The sequence below is a fragment of the Epinephelus lanceolatus genome, chromosome 9 (genome assembly GCF_041903045.1).
Source record: "Epinephelus lanceolatus isolate andai-2023 chromosome 9, ASM4190304v1, whole genome shotgun sequence".
NCBI lineage: Eukaryota > Metazoa > Chordata > Actinopteri > Perciformes > Serranidae > Epinephelus > Epinephelus lanceolatus.
This window is the reverse complement of record NC_135742.1, coordinates 8,733,834-8,755,514: the sequence shown is the minus strand read 5'-3', so window position 1 is coordinate 8,755,514 and position 21,681 is coordinate 8,733,834. Positions and strand designations below refer to the sequence as shown.

The 21,681-nt window shown below is 41.3% G+C and overlaps 1 protein-coding gene across 2 annotated transcripts in view; it reads right to left on the bottom strand.

Moving 5' to 3' along the window:
• Positions 1–21,681, bottom strand: part of LOC117252584 (metal transporter CNNM4) — a 78,764-nt gene that overhangs the window by 39,871 nt on the left and 17,212 nt on the right. For both annotated transcript variants that reach the window (XM_078170515.1, XM_078170514.1), the window contains exons 2-4: positions 9,099–9,242; positions 8,693–8,827; positions 6,005–6,174 (exon numbers count right to left, since the gene is read on the bottom strand). In XM_078170515.1, coding sequence (XP_078026641.1) covers positions 6,005–6,174; positions 8,693–8,827; positions 9,099–9,242 — 449 coding nt within the window. The remainder of the gene's footprint in view (positions 1–6,004; positions 6,175–8,692; positions 8,828–9,098; positions 9,243–21,681) is intronic.

The window sequence follows — 21,681 nt, the reverse complement described above, 5'->3', positions numbered from 1 at the left end:
GGACGTTAACGCAGGACTTCCTATTTACTCACATCCTGTAACTATAGCGTGCTGAATAATCACCCATGCAGCTGGTATGAATGAACACTGGAGGAATAAAGAGAGAGCTGATCAGATTTTCACTGTGGTTTAGTAGTAGTGTAGTTTTTATAGACTCTTTCACAGTGTTTACAAGATTTTTCCTACTGCCCCATTTTCTTCATTACAGACCACCAATAAACTCAAAACAACAGCAGCAGTTTGAGGCTTTCTTAGAGGTCAGGAACAAACTCCCCAAATTGATTCCCACATTAACTTCTCACACACCCACAATCTAACGGCTTCTTTCCTTGTGTAATTCTCTGTGTGCAGTTTTCTGTGGCTTCATTGTTAATCACTCACTTGATGGCTTGTAAATCTTTAAGAGACATTAAGTTCAAATAAAGGTCAAGTTAATATTTGCTGAATCAGATATCACGCAGGACTGCTTTACGAAGACTATGTGGGCGAGAACATGCTGTAATTTACCCAAAATCAGTCTTCTGACATGCTCCATACAGGACCGAACTACAAACATTTTGAGCTGTTGTGACTCTAACCACCTCCAGCTTGGCACTCCACCAAATCTGGCTCTTAAAACCCTTAAAGTAGCCAGCTAATCTCCTTGTAGAGTTGATCGACTTTGGATCAGAAGTGACTGTTGTTAAAACAACTCACAGACTCAGCTGCAACACAATATATGCAACCACTGCAGATTGCAGATTAGTGGGAATTCAATTCATGCTGTGTGCTATCTTTGGCGTAACTGATGTGAGCTTGACAACCTGAAATTTTGTCAAACTACAAACACAAATTATGTCTCTTATCTTATTCTACAATGGCTGCTGTAACGGCTGGCTTTTATCCAGCTTGTGAAAAATCAGGACATATTTATGAGGGAAGAGACAAAGAGAGAGTATTGCCGCCCTGAAGTAAACCTCGTAAAGAGATTTATAAAAATGTAACTCACTACCTGGAGAGGAATTTGGGCCTTTTTCTACAGTTCCTATCGTACTCAGAGTTGTAATTTTTGTGGCTGACCAGAGGTATGTGGCAGGAGATGTCTGTCCTTTGAGGACTGTGCAGCAAACACTGCTGGACCTAAAAATCACTGAACTATCTGACACCAAATTCACACATAATTTAAGCATAAGCACACAAATCAATACGACTCCAAGGAAGCACACAGTCACAACGCATAAAAAACACCATGCACATGTCCAGACTGATCGTATATGTGTTACTGACGTGTTTATATCCACACATACATTTAGAACCACAGATGACAGGACACTTAAATTTGATTTGAATGCTATTTTAAGAAACCCAACTCAAAGTTTTGGACTTGCACTTGTATAGCGCCTTTCTAGTCATCCGACCACACAAAGCTCTTTTTACACTATGGGTCACATTCACACCTTCACACACTGGTGGCCAAGGCTACCATACAAGGTGCCACCTGCTACTCAGTTTTAACACACTCACACACCGATGGAACAGCCATCTGGAGCAATCTGGGTTCAGTATCTTGCTCAACGATACTTCAACATGCAGACATGGAGGAGCCGGGGATCAAGCTGCCAATCATCTGATTAGTGAATGACCTGCTCTACCTCGCCCTCCTCACCAGCCCTCTCTGTAATGTAAACACTGATTAGAAGAATTTTGAGATGTTTCCAAAATTCTGAACCTATTGCTTTTCATGAAAATACACTCATGAACTCCAACTAGGGTTGGAAATTGCAGGAATATTCAAGGTTAAAACTGTCAATCAGAATTTACGGGATTAACAGGAATAAAATGGAAGTATAGGGGTTATTTGCTCACCGATGCTTTGGTACCAAGTTGCTGCCAAAATTCTGACAACGTGACAATACTGGTTTATCTTGTGTACTGCAGCAACCAGGGATGCAATTTTTCCAGATCTGACAGGGCAGCATAAATGCCTACAAGTGTTCAAGTCTGTCGTTACGTGCCAAAGGAAGAAGACGACTGCCTACCAGCATGTGAGAACAACAAGAAGACGTGGAAGGCAGCAACAAGTGCAGCTGCAGCAACACCTTCACCTCAGCTTGGGGGGTGACATGCAGCAAAGGGCCACAGGCTGGATTCGAACCCGGGCCGCTGTGGCAACAGCCTTGTACATGGGGCGCCTGCTTTAAGTTAAGTTAAGTTTAAGTTTAAGTTTAAGTTAAGTTAAGTTTTAAGTTTAAGTTTATTTACTTTATTAATCCCCCTGAGGAGAAATTCAATTTACCCACTAAGCCACCGACGCCCCAGATATGCCACATTTTAACACTGTCCTACAAACGCAAGCTGCATGATGAAGCTCTGAGCGTCTACTCGTAGTGTAAAAATATATAAATAACAATGCATAAGAAATTTTTAAGAAAAAAAGAAGAGAAAATATATTTCTACATAAATATGCACCACAGTCTCCTCTTCTATTTATTGTGCTTTATGTTTCATGCTGTATTTTCTATGCCGGATGCCAAAGACAGATCTCCATTTCATGTAAATGTAATGGACAATAAAGTTTTCTTATCTTATCTTATCTTATCTTATGATCTACAAGCAGCAGATGAACTCTCAGACAGTCAAAAAGTGTATGATTCACTTCAAAATACGTCTCTGAGCGTTAAAAATTTTTGATCTTGTCTGGGATTTATTGTTTTGTTACCTTGGTATCGAACAAGGTATAGAGAATCGTGGAATTTCACTAGTATTGGTATTGACTACTTAATGTCTGGTACTGTGACATTCCTGCGCCATATGCAGACAGAAACAGACTTTTACCAGATTAGAAGCGGACATAACTGTATACCATTCTAATAGAAAAGAAAAACAATCAACACTTGGACTTCCACCATGTCAGATTTCATGTGTATTTTTCCCCCAAATAAGTTCACTATCAATTCATCCAATTTTTATGTCAGAAATTTACTTCCATTTCCTGGAAATTTCCAGACCCTTTGCAACCCTCAGCGTACTCTCAACCCAAACATCACATGACATTTCTATTTCACAGCCATTTAATGCCTTGAGGGAGTTATTGAGCCTTTCCTTTATCACATCAACTGTAAAAACACAATAACTGATTCCTTGTAGGAACTTCTTATTGGCAGTTAACAGCACTCTTGGAGGATGTTGTGTAGTTCAGTGACTCAGCTTAATTTTGCTTTACACACACAAACACAAAACCAAGGCAAACACCAACACAGTTTGCTTTACCAACAGTTTCGAGACCCCTGTTGGGTCAGCGCTGCGTGCGACGCCTACTGCCATCTGTTACAAACTGTAGCTCAAAGCCGCGTTTAACTACAAGGCAGGCGGATCAATACTGCTAAGCTCCAGATGCACTCGGTGAGGGGATGAGTTGACAGGTGGAGAGAAGAAACGGGGGAGGAGGTGGAGATAAGGGTCAAGGGAAGAAAGAGGAAGAGTCAGTCTTATAATCGAAGCTGCACAACTTTTATCCAGGCTGAAGCAATGAGGATATGTCACTCAGAGGCCACGATGTGTTCATCACAGTGAGTCAGAAGGCTGTCAGACGTATGTAGCTGGTCTTTGTGGACGTCAGGAGGGGAAGAGCACGTTAGTGGGTTATTATTTTGAATTTTGCAAGATGACACCACAGTGGGGTCTGACAAACTGCTGTTAGGTTTCTTTTGTAACTGTGTTCTGGACATTGCTCACCGGCCATTATTCATTCGTCTTTTCTTTACAACTTTTACTTCTTCCTGTGCACTGGGTCGCTACAAAATTATACCAAGTTCCATTCTTCTGTTTTTATAAGAAACAAAACATTATAATATAAATCTCAGCTGCTAAACCGACATGGATGAGAAGTCCGCAAAGTGATTAGTGACAATGGTTATTTGACAGCGGGATGTCACATAAATACCTGAAATTACCACAACCCCTAAACACCTCATTACATGGTGGTTGCATTTATTGTGTTGGAATTACATGGTGGTTGTACAGTTGAGTTTAGGCATTAAAACTACTGGGTTAGGGTTAGAAAAATATTGTCTTTTCAGTTAAAACAACTATGCTTGTTTCGTATGGGACATAAGTAGGTTGTAAAATGGCGGAAGTACGGACAGCACTTAAGTGAGTCGAGTGAAAAGAAGTCCACATTTCAGACTTTCTTGCTCTTGATACTACAAGGGCTGGGTGATATAACTATGTACGATATAATTATTTAAATTATCCAGCAAGATATTAATTTCGACAACACTGTTTATATCGACATACATTGTTGTACATTACATAACGCATACTAGTGTGCATCTCTCCTCTCTCTCTCAGCACAGCTCTGCCCCACTCACTCACTCACTCACTCACTCACTCACTCACAGTTTAGCTGCTCCTCTGTTTAATCTGTCTGTTAATAAGTCTACAGTGTGACATCGGTCTATATGTTGCACGTGCTACACTAAATCAGTCTGCGAGATGAATGAGTTACCGCAGGAGCACGTGCAGTACAGTTCTGCGCTGCATGTGTGGGAGACAGAGCTGAGAGCTGCTCAGACTGTGGCGGCCAGTGCACTTTTCTTTGGTGCGGTGAGCTGGGGAGAAGGAGCCCGTGCCAGAGACAGAAACAAGCTCAACAAACTTGTAAAGAAGGCAAGCTCTACCATTGGAGCTGAGCTGGACTCAGTTCAGCAGGTGGCTGAGGCGAGGATGCTCAGAAAACTTAAGTGTATATTAAAAAATGCCTCTCATCCATTGCACAACCTGGAGGTGTTTAGCCAGAGCACTTTTAGCCACAGGCCGATACCACCGCAATGTAGGACTGAGCGTAGCAGGAGGTCCTTCCTGCCTGCGGCCATCAGACTTTTTAATGCTCAGTAGCTAATGCACAATACCTATTAACCTGCTCCTTTTTACTTGTCCATTATGCTGTATTACTTTTTATCATTATTGTCTTGTTTGCGTTCATTATGTCTCGTGTGTGTTGCCTGAGGGATACTGCTGCTGTGACAACATAATTTCCGCAAGGATTAATAAAGTATTCTTCTTCTTCTTCTTCTTGACTGTGTCACGTGAGCATTTGCTTGCTAGTTTGTGTGTGAGGTGGATCATAGCGCATCGCTGTTCATCTTGGTAGTTGTAGTCTAGATCTGTCGCCTGGATGCAGGCGACAGATCGGTTTTAAAAAATGCAGCGACAGCACAGACGTCTCACACACAAGACAAGGACAAAGTGTCTCTGTCTCCTTCCCTCCCTCAGCCTCTCTGTTGATGCTCTGTGCATAAATAAGATTAACAGCCTAAATATATAAAAATATTTAAATCATTTTCCAGCACTAGATTCATTTGAACGGCCAACAGATGGAAGACGACTTTTAACTCATCCCACAAAGATTTATAATTGCTCTAAACTACAGTGGATTTAGACCTACCGGATACTTTTATGTTACCATGACGAAGGATCCTAATTGACTTTCCATTGGCACAGTTTCCATGGTGTCAGTACATTATCTCAACACATCACCATCATGTAATGCGGTGTTAACAGGGCGTGGTCATTTCATGTATATTCTGTGGGACCAGGTTCATATTCGCCATCTCTGTTTTCAGGACAACCGGGCAAACTGAAGATCAGATTCCAACGGTCAAGAAGGATCTAAACTCAAACAAGGAACATTCAACATCCAAAAAAGTTGATATTTGCGCACTTGAGACAAATCAACAAAACAAAGACACAACATACTGCAGCTAAATCTGACAGCAAAAACAGAGGCTACATCATCTGAGAGCTAAAAATACAAGATATTGTCCTGTTTGCATATGTGTTGGTGTATATATGAGTGTGTGGGAGAGTGTTTCAATCCACCAGTCTGTTTTAAATCGATCTGCTTTGGGAGAACACACAGCAGTGTGAGCTGAACTCCTGCTATTTCACCCACACTGAAGCAACAAGCACTCACAGACAGAAAAGCCAAGCTTCACCCCTCCTCTTCCCTAAAACTATTGTGTACCTGCAGGATGAGAACGAAGTAGTCGACGGGCTTGCCCCTCTGGTAGACGTAGTGATGGGGCGAGCGCTTGTCGCTTTCGTTGAACTTGATCTCCTGGATCACGTCGGGGTGGCGCAGGACTCGCAGCAGCACCTTCTCTGAGATCTGAGACGGGCTGAACAGGCTCACCTCTGCAGGAGAAGAGGAGAAGAGTTTTACTTTTAGGTGACGAGTGCATTAATTAAGACTTTTTTTACTGGCCCACAACACAGAAAGCATAGTAACATATTTCTGGATGCAGATATGGTTCAATACACAATCAAAAATTCTAAATTTGAACTAAAACTGCATGGAGATACAAATTAGGCATGATCTGAATCGATAAGAATGATGGTACTCCCCCGCTTTGTGTTTTTAATTTAGACAATACCCCCATATCTAAGGGCAAGTAATTTCAAGAACTGGGACAAAATGATAAGTGCATTCATCAGAGACGATTAAAAAACAAGAGTTAAAATGACATCACGCAAAAACTGATTATGACCCATGAAATATAAAGTAGGCAGAACCTCGAATATGACATGGACTCAAAGATATTTTCCATGACACCAAAATTACGATAACATACTTTAAAATTCAAACCTGTAGCATAATTGTGGTTATCTATTTATATTTATCCTTGAACATCAGAGCTTTTTTGATGTATCATTGCGTGACACACCGATTCAGATAATTTCTCACTTAAAAAAGGAAAGAAATGTCATCAGTGCATGAACATCGAAATTAGTAAGATGCATAAAATGATATGATGACAATAAAAAGTACTCAAAAAATTAAATTCTCATGATGCACCACTTGTTTCAGAACAGACCTGAGTGCCACGTGCTTTCTTATCGCAACCAAGCTGCTGACATCAATCATTCAGATGACAATTAAATTAGTCACTCATGTCTTTGTGTGTGGTACAACAAAACAAAACAAACAATTACATAAACTGATGTGCCAAGTACACCTGTTCTACAACAGGTAATCCTGCACTTAACAAGGGAGCGTAATACATTTACAGCATTAAACTGAGCTTTCACAAATAGAATTAAAAGAATTACAAGGATCACGTGTCATGTAATCAAGTCAAAAACTACATTAAGCATCTCATTGTTTACACGACACAGAAGGACGTTATATATATTAATAAAACAAATTAGAGCTTCCAATACATTCAGTCTTTGCATGTAAGACAAAACGATTCATAGATGATGATCAGTAATTAAAATAATCATGAGCAGCCGTAATGTAAATCAGTCTTCAGACACTGTTCCACAGTTTACAGTGTACATGTTTACCCTTAAATTTAATGCCTTTAAAGACCTTTTTAAGATAATTTAAGACTGAGTTTTGGATACATCATCTTTCTGCAGTCCAAGTGGTGACACTAGTCTTCTAGCTAACACAAGCACATGTACAGTGATGTTGATTAATGAGAATTTTCCTTGTTTTAAAAATATCTGGTGACATGTATTTGGTTAACATGAATTTCTCAACTGTCACAGGCCGGGCTGTTGCAATCACAGCTCCACCATAAGTGCCTTCGACCCCACCCAAACTGAGAACAAAGAAACAGTCCACCCTGCAAACAAAACCCTATGCGACACACAGTGAGAGGTGAGGCGTATATGACCAAGGTTGGAATTCATCATGTGAAAAAGCAAACAAACTCCTTTCATTCTGGCTTACGTATTAAGTCAACAAGTTCACCCATTTCACTCAAAAAAACAGAAGAAGAAGAAGGATTGAAGTTTCTGACTCAGGTTGAATAGACTTTTCAATGACTTTTATGTCACTTTCATGGCCTGTGGGTTTTATATCTTCCTGGTTTGTTTCCTGCTTTTTTTTTATAGCGCCAAAAAACATATACAGACTGACAGAGCTTGCTGCTGCAAAACACACAAGTCCTTTTAAGTCACTGACTTTACCTGTGTGGAATATATCTCTCATCTTGTATTAGATATCAATGGCAACAGAGATCAGGCTAAAAGAGCAGGGTATAATAATGATTGATGCGAACAACAACAGAAAAAGGAAAAGAAACTTCCTGGACTGAAATACGAGAAATTAAAGATCCCATCCCTGTGTACTGAATCAGGAAAGAAAATTGAAACCTTCACGCTGAAAAAGAAAACAGAAACACAGTCAACAGACACTGACGTTATGCCTGCAGAGGTATTAGACTCTGGCGTGCTCCTCCACCACAGTGTCTGTGAGAGATGAGGAAGTGCTACGTCATGCTAGCAGTGGCTAGTGCTAACTGCTGCTGGCAGAGCATATCCACTAACGTTTGCTAAGCAGACAGATTGCGACACGTTCTCAAGTGATTTGTAGCAATGGCGAGGCATCACACCAGCTGGCAGAGGTCCAGAGTACTCAGGCAGGCGTACTGTGCGGATCTTAAATAGACCTTCCGAGTAAATAAACACATTTAAACCTCCTCCCTGCATGTATGGACTTGCTCTGGTTGTCAGATGGCGAGAAGACAGAGTCCATCCCGTCCTGACATCCTGAGGATATTCATGTTGTGGCTACATTTTGAACACCTATGTTAAACTGCACACTTAGTTTACAAGTTATAAATAATCTACTGGCTGTAACACTGTGTTGAGTGAGTGTGCACGCCTGTGTGTGTGTGCCTGCTTGCAGCAGTCCATCCCCCACCTGTAGCCAGGAAGCGATGGGCGGCCAGCAGCAGCTGAGGAGAGACCTTCACTTTTGATTCGCTCTCGTGTTTGAAGGCAGAGAAGTCTCTCTTGTTCTTATTGGGCGCCACCTTTTTCCTGGTGCGGTTATCAGCTGAGAAGTGACAAACAGCAGATACATTTATTTAGGATCAAAAGCAGAGTGAGACCAAGCTGTTCAGGATTTTCTTAGCTGTTCTGTTAATTAGTGTTTAATCGTCTAAATACCTAAAAAATAGTCTGTTTACGCTTATCTCAAAGACAAACAACAATAATTCAGATATGAAAACTGTAATAAATTATTGCATGACTTAAACTGAGATCAAAATAGCCTCATCTGCACATACAATAAAAACAAGTGTGACAATAAGACGCGATAAACTCACTGTAAAGATCCGATTCATCCAGAATCTCTGATTTAATGATCTCCTCGATGACGTCTTCAAGGGTGACCAACCCCAACACCTCGTAGAAGGGATCTCCCTCCCCCTCGTTGTTCACCTTCTGGACGATGGCCAGGTGGGATTTTCCTAAAGCAGAAGAAAGACATTCATTCGTGAGCTCGATGTGATGTGCAAGTAATGCCTCAATAAAAACACGATGACAATATGACAGCATATAGATTTTAAGCAATTCAATGAGCAGATGATTAACTTTCGGCCTGGGCGGTATTACAGTATACCAGGTAATTTAGAAATCTTTGCCTCTCTTTTTATTAAACTGATAGAGAGATGCTGTATTGAATACTTTGAGTAAAGTGATTTATTCTGCTGTCAGGGGTACATAAAATTAAAGAACATTTTAATGTCATCATGGATATACTGAAGGCTCTAGTTACTGTATTTATACAACAATCTTAAAAATACTTTGATTTGAAAAGGAAGAAATGTTAAAGTTGTTGGCATGTATATTTATTTTCATTACACTGCATTTTATACAATACATTTTTTTACATTCTGCATAAGTTCCATGCTGATTCCTCCATATATTGTATAATTTTGTGGGGCCAAGCAACCCTATAATCAAACACTTTAATATATCTATGATGAAACTGAAATCTTTTTATATTTTATGTACTCATGACTAGGGCTGCCCCCTAATAGTCGACCAGAAAGGTCATTAGTCGGCAAGATTTCATTGGTAACTTTTCACTGGTGGCAAAACCTGTATGACTGGACCATGTCCAGTGAAAGGACAGACACAGCAAGAGGCCACGCTCAGCAGTCAGACAGGAGTCAGGTTACAAACCAATCACAGCTGACAGATATCTTTCCCTTCTTCAGTAAATATTCAGTCTGATAAACACGGAAAAGTCGATCATGCTAGTGCAGGGCTACTCAGAGCTTTACATCTGTCCCACAGACGATAGGCCTACACACTTATAAACAGCTCCTGGAAGAAGATCAGCTCCGCACTGAGGATTTCAGGTCAACAGGCTATATGATGCTTGTTAAGGTTGCTTAGCTATCTTAGATGCAACCTGAATGCTGGCACAAAAAAGGCAGCAGCACCCAGCGCCCGACCTCGTGTTTTCCAGGGCTGGTACCTGCGGTTATTCCACAGGCTAGTTAATAACATGTCGGGCAGGAAATCCAAAGTGTGGGATCATTTTGAGAAGGTGAAGGACGAACCCAAGGTGATATGTAAACTCATCTTCATTGGTCGACTACAAACATGACGTATAATCTGAAACATGGAAGTAGCTACATGCCCATTATCCCACAGCGTCATTAACAGGCGGCTCGCTCAGTGTGTGACGTGCACTTGTAGATAAAATATAGGCCTATATTAATGAAGGTTCATTAGTACGGTTTTGTATTTCTCTGTAATGTAGCACAGTGTTAACAATGTTACTGATACTATTCTTTCTCACACCTTCAACTCAAACCACCAAAATATATCATTTAATAATTAAATTAATATCGTAAATATGCAGCCGACTAGTCGACATATGGCCCTAAATGATGACTACTGGTCGACTAGGAAAATTCTTAGTCAGTAGAATAAGCCACTACGCCCAGTCATGAAAAATAAACTGTGTGACTGTGACATACGCTCAAACTGCCAGAGATTTTAATGATACTTTTTTTTTTTAAGGGATCTAGCCCAGCTCTAATACAACATGACACTCATGCTTAAAAAGTTCATGCTCTTACATCAGCTCATGTAACAAAGAGCTGTTTCTTATCACAGCTTTTAGTTGTAGCCACACGTTACAGGACTCTTGAAGCTGATATGATTCAGGCCAGGTATGTACAGTCCAGCATACACCCCTGGCCGAGCCCCTCCATCACCACAAACAATCATATCATGATGAATGGCAATCTTATAACAGCTCTGATCTAACATTAACCCATCAGCCCACTCCCTCTGCTTACACCACAAATAACCTGTTAATGTGTTACAGTTGGGGTTGGGTCTGGACTTTGGCCACAAGCGTTTCTATACATGAAAAAAAAACCAAAAAAAAAAACCACACACACGTGTACGCTAAGACACACAAACCCTGCTGAACTCTTCACATGACAAACTGTTCAAAGTGCAGATGGACGCTGGCCAGCTGCAGACTCCCTGAATTATTAATGATGCTGCCAGAGTGAAGCACTCAGAGGATATCTGGGGGTTTGGTCCCCCCAGTGGATACTCTTCTCCCCTCCATCCAAACAAATATATGGGAATACAAATGAGAGCAACTGGTTTAAACTACACACACACACCATTAAGAGATTGGGTTTGAACTCCAGGACAGGTGAGACGCTTTGATTCCTAAATATAGGAGGACACTGATACAGACACTTTTTATTATCATTCTCCCCCCCAAAAAAACCACAAGCTTCAAAGTCGGGATAAAACAAGAGAGAAGACGAGGCGGGGAGAGCGAGAAATCATATAAAGGTCCATCAACTGCCTTTGTTTCCAAAAAGAGAGCAGCAGATCAATGGGATTTACAAAGAGCTCGTATGACCAGCAATTAAAACAAGACCAAAGGCTATAAGTGTTTTGTCTTTGTTGTGTGTGTGTGTGTGTGTGTGTGTGTGTGTCCTTGATGTCAGCATGTCCTGGCAAAGCGGGCGCAGTTGGCACGATGACACAAACACACTCCACACATTCTCAGCTTTGACCTTGCTTGGTTTTACTACATGAATAGCGCAGAGGGACTTTGAGGAATCCATTTCCCACAAGGTCGGCTTTACAGTGGAAGTCTGTGATGTCATGACATGAGATGCCGGGGTGGGCGGATGATGTACTGTGTATTTAGTCTGGACGTTTGAGTCTCGAGAGGAAGCCGCGAGGCTGGACATTCATCTTTGGCGAAGTTACAAACAGTCTGAACAGCTCTTGTAACGGCATGAGAGATGATTAGTTTCATTTTAAGTTCATTTATCGAGGATCTTTTTTTAGAAAATTCATTCATCATTTAGCCTATAGTGCTTTTCACAAGGTCCCAGCACAGACTGATGCTTTCAAGGAGATTATTTTGTCTGACAAAAACTCATTCATGAGAAAAAGAAAAGAGGCAAACCAACTTTAGAGGTTCAGACATTTGGTACTGTTAATAATGGCTTGTACAATCTGACAGACTAATCGATCAATCAACTGACTGATCAGTCCCACCACAGGGCTCAGTTTCTTACACAAGGATACTTCAATACGTAAAGAGGAGGAGTCAGGGATCAAACCACCAACCCTATGATCAACAGCTGAAGAACTCTGAGCCACAGAGATCACTGTCTGTCTATTCGAGTGAGGTCACGTAGGTTCAGTCATCACGTCACAAACTGTGGCAACACGTCATTGTAGTGAATAAATCTGAGGCCAAACACAGCAATAATCCACTTTATAATTAATTTTACATGAAGACGTGATTCACCTTAAAAATAACTAGATGTAACCCTTATCCTTACCCTTAACCGACTCTCTTTTAGCCTAACACTCCACAGCTAGCTAATCGCTAACGTAGCATTTTTGTAAGGGCTTTCACGTCCAAGCCAAGGGGTGAGGGGGCTGATTGTGGACTGACATGTAGGTATGGTGGGTGAGTCACGTAGCTGCTCGAGCTACAGCTATACCTCCTCCGTCATATCAGCTGTTGCTAATTAACGTTTAATCCATGAGTAACTTGATGACAAGTTGGGTGTGTGTATCTGTTTTCATGCTCTGATTGTTCGTGAGGAAAGAACGTCCACTCTGTGACACCACTGCACAATCAGAGTGCTTTTATAGTTCCAGCACCTCCAACAGAGTGATATATCTTCTCTAACTAAACTCTCCCAGTTTAAGTTCATATCATATTAATGATTTAAGATGATCAGAGCCTTTCAGTACTTGGATCAAGCAGTTTGTGAAATATAATGAGCCAGACTGGTAGCTATGGCTGTGATTTCAATATGCCAGACACACATGCGATTGACATTGTATAAATTAAGGCTGTTCTCACAAACTGTTCGTATGTTTTCCATTGAAAAGTAATGCACCTAAATTTGTACATATCCCACATGTTTTGAAAGGCAGCAAATCATGAGACCAATGCGCTGACGGCAGTTAACAAGAAGCAGTCCCAAGTGGTCTTGAAAGTAGGCAGGTTGGGGTGGTGGATGGGTCCAAAAAAAAACAAACTTTCAGTTTGGAAGCTTGTGAACTTTGAGTCATTTTAAGGTACATCCTCGCCATGTTTCTTTTCCTAAACCTAACCTCAGTAACTTAACTTACTTACACCTAAACCATGTTTCTTTTCCTAAACCTAACTATAACGTTAACTGCCTAAAGCTAACCTTCATAAATTTGTGTTAATTACGTAACTGTATGTTAATTAATTCTCGGAACCCATCGGCTGTATTCGGCGTCTGACTTCCGGCAGACGGTGATACAGCCTTCAGCTTTTTTTGGCATTCCGGTTTGATTTGGGCGGAGGAGGCGAATTTCTGTTTCCGACTTCCATTTATATATAAGTAAATATGCTAAACCATTGCGATGGATTCAGAGTTTGCAGTGACGCCAATTATGTTCCGCCTCGTTAGTTCACCGCACGGGCTGTTTAACCTGGCAACAACTGCAGCCGGCTCAAACGTGATCGGTCAATATCATGCGGACTACAATCAGCCTACAACCGGACACCAGGGCTCTTCCGCTCTTCTTCCAGAGGCAAGATCTCCGGGGTTTGCCTACAGACTCTACATTCACTGAATGTAAAGTCTGTATATAGAGACTAATGATGTAATGTCTTTCATGAGGTGGTAATTCATTGGATATTAAATGAACTGTTGTGCATGCATTTTTCGTAGGATGTTTATTTACTGTACTTTATTTTAGTTATTTATTTATTTATTTCACATGGACAGTGCACAGCTACTTAGCTGCACCAGAGTTAGCTATAGGCTAACTTTCATCTGTAGTCCCTGGGCTGGAAACAGAGAATAATTTCTCTCTCTAAGAGACACTATTGTATAAAAACCACAATTACAAAATCAAACATATTCATGACACAACGGCCTCAGCAATAACAGCAGCAACACAACACAACATCAAATCATCGCAACAATAACTGTAGCAACAATAATACAACTACAACATTAACATACAACAAGATTTCGGGTCCATGTCACTGGTTCGACAGCCCATTGGTTCGACATCCCATTAGTCCGACTGTCCGCGGTGCTGAACGGCTCGCGGCGGGCGTATGGTGCGCCACGACCGGCTTGAGGCGGAGCAGGCTCACGGCTTATGTGTTTGTCACTTTCTTTTTCATTTTAACCCACACCATGATCTTTTCCTGACCCTAACCAAGTGGTTTTTGTGCCTAAACCTAACCAGACCTTAACCACAGGGCATCATGATGATTTCGGAATGGACTTCGGAACAATGAGTTTAATATGGTCGGAACAATGGGATGTCGAACCAATGGGCAGTTCCCAAGATTTCATAGCGTTCGATCAAGTGTTTGAGTTCATGGGTACAGGCTGGGTTGATTTTAGCCATGATTTCATCTTAAAGCGTCTTATCTCACTTGGTACTGAGGTCCAATAGTTTGTCAGTTTTCTACGAACTCTTCAATGAGAATGCGTTGATACCTTCTGCTACCATGAGTATAACTACTTTTACTATGTATGCTTCACTGAGCATCACTGTCCCAAAAATTCTAATAAGTATCAGAACAAACTTGGTATCTACAGATACCCAATATTAAAGGGCTTGGATCAAATGTAGGCCAAATAAACTTGAAGTGGACATCTCTAACTAGGACCTAATTGGTCTGCAAGTGACTTGAGGACTGCATGAAATGCTTAAACTTCCTGGAAAACAGTGCGTCTTTAGTGATGACCTTAGGTACCCTTTCCATTCAATGTTTGACACAAGGCAGCTGACACCTGTAGCGCACACCAGATCATCATCACTGATTCTCAATTGATTCTAACTTAAAATGTATGTCTTAATGTGTCATTTCCAACCTTCAACATCATGTTTCATCAGGAGGTACATCACATGAGGAGTGATATAATGTTAAGGTGTGATTCTACAAGGATTGAGAACGTTAGTCAACAATGTCCTGCAGTAAGAAAGCCTCTGAGTGCATTCATTGGCTCATCGTTGTTCATTCCACACAAGATCACTGTAGCAACAAAAATAGAGACATCATGTAATGGAAAAGGCACTCTGTGTGTGTGCGAGACCTCTCCCTGTGGTGCTGAGTCAATATTTCAGAGGAAGTAGGACCCCGGGGGACATACTTACCCCCAGTTACTGGAGAGTCACTTGAGAGTCTATTGACTCCTTCAGAGCACACACACACAAAAAAACGCACACACACACACAGTGTACAAGGAAGTTCAGCCAAGTACAGGCTGCTTCATGCATCTGGTGTCTGACCTGTGTCAGCTGAGTCTACAATTTAAAGAAATCCACAAAGTCACCCAGCTCCTGTGTGTCTGCAGCTGCTGAGATGTGTGTTTCAGTGCAGCACGCTCACCTCAGGCTCACACAAAAATACAAACAGCTGTCACTTATCCAACTGAGAATGTGACATGACAGCAGAGTGAGGGGCTTTTTTTTTTGTAAAATCCATCCCTCCATCACTCATCCTGTCTACAGGCTGTGAGCTGAGGTGACAATGACCGCCGTCAGTGCTTCTTGACTTTGGCAAGTGTTTAGACTGGTCACCTCCGAAGACACTCGCGTCACTTTTTCCTATAAACTCAGTTTAGTGCGCTAATCCTTTATTTACTGCTCTCAGCTTTTTATTCTCAGTGTTTGTTTTCCAGCCATTCACCCATTCACTCTCACATCCACAAGTAAAAGACAGTGAGAAACTGTGCAAGGGTGACGCTCTACCTAGTGAGCCAATAATGCTAAACGTTGACGACATCATGTAATTTCAGACTGAATGTAGGTACTGAAACTACAAACGGAAAAACTACCAATTTAACGTACCGCCAGAGTCAATTTCATTTTGATCTATGCAACACCAAAGCAGCATCTTGCCATACCCGCACATGCCATTATCTCCAATACCTACACAGAGTACTTATCTTTGGTGTCAGTGCATGGGGCTCGTTTCAGTTCAGCCTTTACTGTTAAACTCCAGTTCATGATGTATAGCACACATTCCTCCTCACATGTCCTTTCAAGAGTTTATTAATTTATGTGACTGTGTGGCTGTTATTACAAACCAATATTCCCCAGGGTATCAATAATCCATCTATAAATCCAGGGCTCAACAACAGGGATTGATTGATCGAGCAAGTGGTAAAAAAGAAAAAGAATTTCACACATTGTTTTTTCCAGACCTGATGATAGAATCAGCTAAGGAGTGAGCCATATCACTTCCCTGAGAGTTGCACATGTAAGGTACTAATCGGGCATTTACAAGAAAATAGCAACCATGTAAAGACAAAGTTTATGAGCTCAAGCTAAAGTGAACATTTCAATTATCCTGGAAGCATAAGTTTAGCTGGGTAGCATGAGATGATGTGGGCGAAAGATTAAACAAGACAATTACTTTTAATTCTTGTTGTTATTTGATAACTGCCTTTGGGCAAGTAGATTGCTGACCCACTTGCCCAACCAATCAAGTGGAAAGAAAACAAATTGGCGTTGAACCCTGTAATCTCTCTTTGGCTGTAATTGAGTATTATTTTCATTATTAATTGATCTGATAGATAACTGATTTATAATTTGGTCGATAAAATGCCAGATAATTGTGAAAAATGTCGATCAAAAGTCATGAAACTGCTTGTTTACATCTGACAAACAGTCCAGAATCCAAAGGTATTCAGTTTACCATCACTTAAACAAATATGTGCCGCAAATCATCACAACTGTGAAGCTGGAATGAGAAAATGTTTGACGTTTCTGCTTGAACAAATGCCTTAAATGATTATCTATGAGTAGCGTTGTACTGTAGATAGGGTTATAATTGACTTGTAATAAGGCTTTCATTATTAACATTTTGTGCTAAAAAAAGAAGAACACCCACAGATTTCCTCCAAAATCAGGACACAGCAAACTGTGTGAGAGCAGAGAAGAGCAGTTTGCTGAAACAGGAACCGAGAAACACGTTGACCTTTGTCACAAACACTAAACTCTGCTGAGCTTCAGGCTGCAGCTTCTCTTTCTCTGACACAACGCAACATGGACAAGGATACGAACAACACCTTTCCACACATCCTCAGCAGTTTAGAGCCATGTTTTCTAGGTGATGTAGTGGTTTTGCCTTCACACAATCTTATCGAGTCCGCTCCAGTACTCGATAACCTGCTCGCAGCTCTTAATAGCTGAGGATTTGTTTGCTTTTGTCAGTATCATTTCATCAATAATCAAACACACACACACACACAGATATTCCCAGCAGGTTGGGTGACCTTCAGTCTGTTTCTCTGCCCTCTGGCTCTTCCGTCACTAGCTTGCGAGCTGGCCTGTTTGTTGACATGAAACACTGACGACAAAAGGGCGAGGGGGAGAGCGATGAGTCTGTATGGGAAAGGAATGCCACACGCACACCTCCCATGCACAAAACACAACCGGCCGGCCACATATCAGCGGCAGTGACCACAGCCACCAGCTGCAAAACATGCACACTGTGCGGGGATGAAACAAAAATGCATGGCTGCAAATATGCACGCTCATACACAGTCACACACACACTTGCATAAATACAGTCCACACACACACAAACGCTTGTTGTGTGGGACAGCTCAAGCTCTTCCAACCTGTTTTTCCAGCTAAAACTGAAGCCTGGTGCAGTTACATCTACTCTGGTCTTAAGGCTGTAAAGACACAGCTTTATTTTGCATAACAGATTCATTTCTGATTGTTTGAAACAAAACTATTTTCTGCATCTGGTGTTGACATGCTCACTACTTCTGGCTACAGCAGAGGTGTTGACATGTTAAGTTTTTAACTGGATTCAAACTTGGAACAGCACTGCATACAAAAAATAAATTCAAGGGGGGCGCATTGGTGTGGACGTGCTGCCAAAGAGCATCATGAGGAGATGAAATATAAACCATAAAGTTGAAGTCTGAAGGTTTATTAGACACCAAAACAGTGCACAGAAGATTCACCGTTGAGTCAGGATTATACAGCTGCTGGAAGTTATTGCAGCATCAATCAAAGGTTGCATCTAAAGATTATTTTCATTATCCTATTTGTTCTATAAAATGTCAGAAAATTGTGAAAAATATCCACCAAAGTTTCCCAAAGCCCGAGGGACTTCTTCCAATGTCTTGTTTTGTCCAAGCTACGGCCCCCAAACCTAAAGATATGCAGTTTAAAAAGATAGAAAACAGAGTAAAGCAGCAAATTGAAGAAGCTGCAATCAGAGAATGCTGAGCAACCTCAACTAATCCATTGTTAAAATAGTTGCAGATTATTTTTCTAATCCTCAACAAATCAACTGATTAACTCTTGCAGCTCTAGTATTGTTGTATGTCAACTTAAGGTCCTGAGACAACAAGCTGACTGTCGGCCATGGGTCAATGTCAGGCTGTTGGTGAGTTATGCAGTGTGGCTCGCAACGTTGGCCCTTGGCAGTGGTTTTTTGGCTGATTCAGAATATTGAATCGACGTTGGAGCCAGCAGAGCTCGTCAGTGACAGAAGTCACTCTGATTGGCAGTTTGGCTAAGTGTACAACAAGAGAAACAGAAGTGAGGACAGGACAAAATGACTACATTTAAGGGGGCGCGAGATCGAAACAAACTAAGATTAAGATTATTTTTAAGATAATTTTTTAGCCATTGAGCCCCTTAGCAGAAACAGCTCATAACTGTTTGTGTTATTGTTCGCTAACGCACGGTAAATACTGTTCGTTCTTTCAACCTTGATTGTGTTGTTAATGTGCTAACTGACTAAAGAGCATCTTGAATGTGTCTTGTCAGTCTTCCTGTTTCCCTTTTTGAAACACGAACACAGACATCCAACTGGTAGGAGGCCCCGAGGCAGACCCAGGACATGCTGGAGGTATTACATATCTCATCTGGCCTGGGAACACCTTGGGGATCCTCAAGAGGACATGGAAAGTGGGGCGTCGGTGGCTTAGTGGATAGAGCAGGCGCCCCATGTACAAGGCTGTTGCCGCAGCGGCCCGGGTTCGACTCCAGCCTGTGCCCCTTTACTGCATGTCACTCCCTCTCTCTCCCCCTTCACACTTGCCTGTCCTATCGATTAAAGGCTAATATGCCCCAAAAAATATCGGATAGGCAGATGTGTATGGATGGATGGATGGATGGATGGATGGATGGATGGAATACAGACGACCGCCGCCTCCTCTCGCAGGCGCAGAGTGTATGTGCACTGTGGTTTTTGTGATGTGTTGAAGTGCAACTTTTTGGCTGAGACACAGACAACAGTCGGCCTTTGTTGCCACTCGTTCTTTGATCTTGGTTTGGTGTGTCCGAACCTTTACGAAACTTTGATGGGCATTTTTTCACAATTGTCTCACATCTTTTAAAACAAACGATTAATCAAGATGTATTCATCATACTAGTTGATAATAAAAATAACTGATCAGGTGTTGCCTGATTTCATTCTCTTTGTTTTTTGTTTTAAAATTTTTATTTAACTTATGCCGAGCTGTTTGTGTGCAGAAAATGTGTTAATATTGAGGCCAGTATGTATATATAGAGTATCGTCTTGGCGAAAGCACCAAAAATCCGATACCAAACTGACCTTGTTGCCCATAAAATCTGAAACTGAAATGCCTCCAGCCCGCTCTCTTTTTCCAAAATAGTTTTTGACACAAGAGATATACTACGTTTATATTCGGCCCAGTGTTATGTAATATGATGTGTAGCAAAACCTCCATTCAAACAAATAGACAAGGCAGTTGTGCGTGCTTGTGTTGGAGACATCCAGTCATTTGTGCTGAGCTGCTCGTTCTTCATGCTGACTGATATCATTATGGCACACAACTCTCTGGACGTGTTGGTGTGACACACACACATACACACACAAAACAAACACACTAAAAGCTGAAGTTGAGAGGACTGCGGTTGCACCGTCAGCACTTCAAGCTACAGCGACAAGACAGGAAAAGAGAGCGAAGCAGCAGGCGGCTGATAAGAAGGGAGAGAATCAGGGAGAAAACTGTCTGCTACTGATTTCCAGGTGCTGATTGTTGGAGTCTCGATAAGGCGGAGTGAAGGTTTGTGAAGTCCAGGTCCACCCATATTCCAAGACAGGCCACATTTGCTACCTCCACTGATGAGGAGACTCTGTGAATGTGAGATTACCAATATTGTCTCTTGTTTTTGTTTCATTTAATTTTATTGATGTTGAGGATTATTTATCATGTGATCATTTAATATCTTGTCTTGCGTTCTGTGTGGACCCCCGGTCGTTACTGTGTTAGCAACTAATGCGAACCCTGAATAATAAAGAATAAAGAATTTGCAAAATGTGGTGTAGTGATAAGTTAAATATTTAACGTTGTTCTTTTATACTTTCTTTTATGTCTCTTTTATATTACATTTCTGTGCATGATGTTCTTAATTAATGATTGTATGGTGTTTTATTAAGAAAAGCACAATTAAAGTAGGAACTATTTTCCTCCTACCAAACTACACCCACCAACTGTATCACCGCGCAGAATGAAGCATGCATCTACTGCTAGCTCACCTGGCAACACTGAGCTAACTGATGTTACAGCTCAGCAGAGGAGGACGCCATTAATATTTACGTCTCGCACTGTCACGAGCACGAGCCTCTCGTCTATGAGTAGATGCACGCTTCCTTCTGAGTGGTTATACCGTTGGTAGATGTCGTTCAGTAGAGCAAAAATTGTCCAATACATCAAAACGTAGGGATGCACAATACTGGATTTTTTGCCAATATCTGATGTGCCAATTGGCAACTTATTTGAGCGATATCCACTTTTATCCCCACCTAATTTTAGTTATCATCAAGTCTCTTCTGTCGTGGATTTAACATCATATTATACATGCATACTCTTATCGTGATGGCCCACCAGCAGATTGAGACCTGAAACACAATACTTTTCAAGTGCTGCACAATTTGAGAAAAATGTGCGATTGGGATTGTGGTGGACAATATCGCGATTTGCGATTACAGTATAATAATAAATGGTATCATTAGTCTTCTTGCTTGATTCACTGTTTCCCCTACATTATATTAGGGAGGCACTGACCTGACCTGACATAGTTATTGTGATGGACAGTGTAAATAACCATCAACTGTTACGCACAGTCAAGCTGCTCGCACAGCAGCGCAGCATGGCACCATACACGCACTCAGTTGCCTGTGTTGTGTTAAGGCATTGTCACGTAAATGACAAATTCCAGCAAGTGAATAGGCCGTAACACAACATAGCAGCATGTCAAGTGGGCTGAGCCCGAGCAAAATTGCTCAGTTTTGCATTTGTTATTATATAGTTTGTTATGGAGTCTCTGATTTCCCCGTGGCACTTACAAATGTTTGTGTAACTGTGCTTGGATGTTGTTTTATGAGGCTCTGGTGGC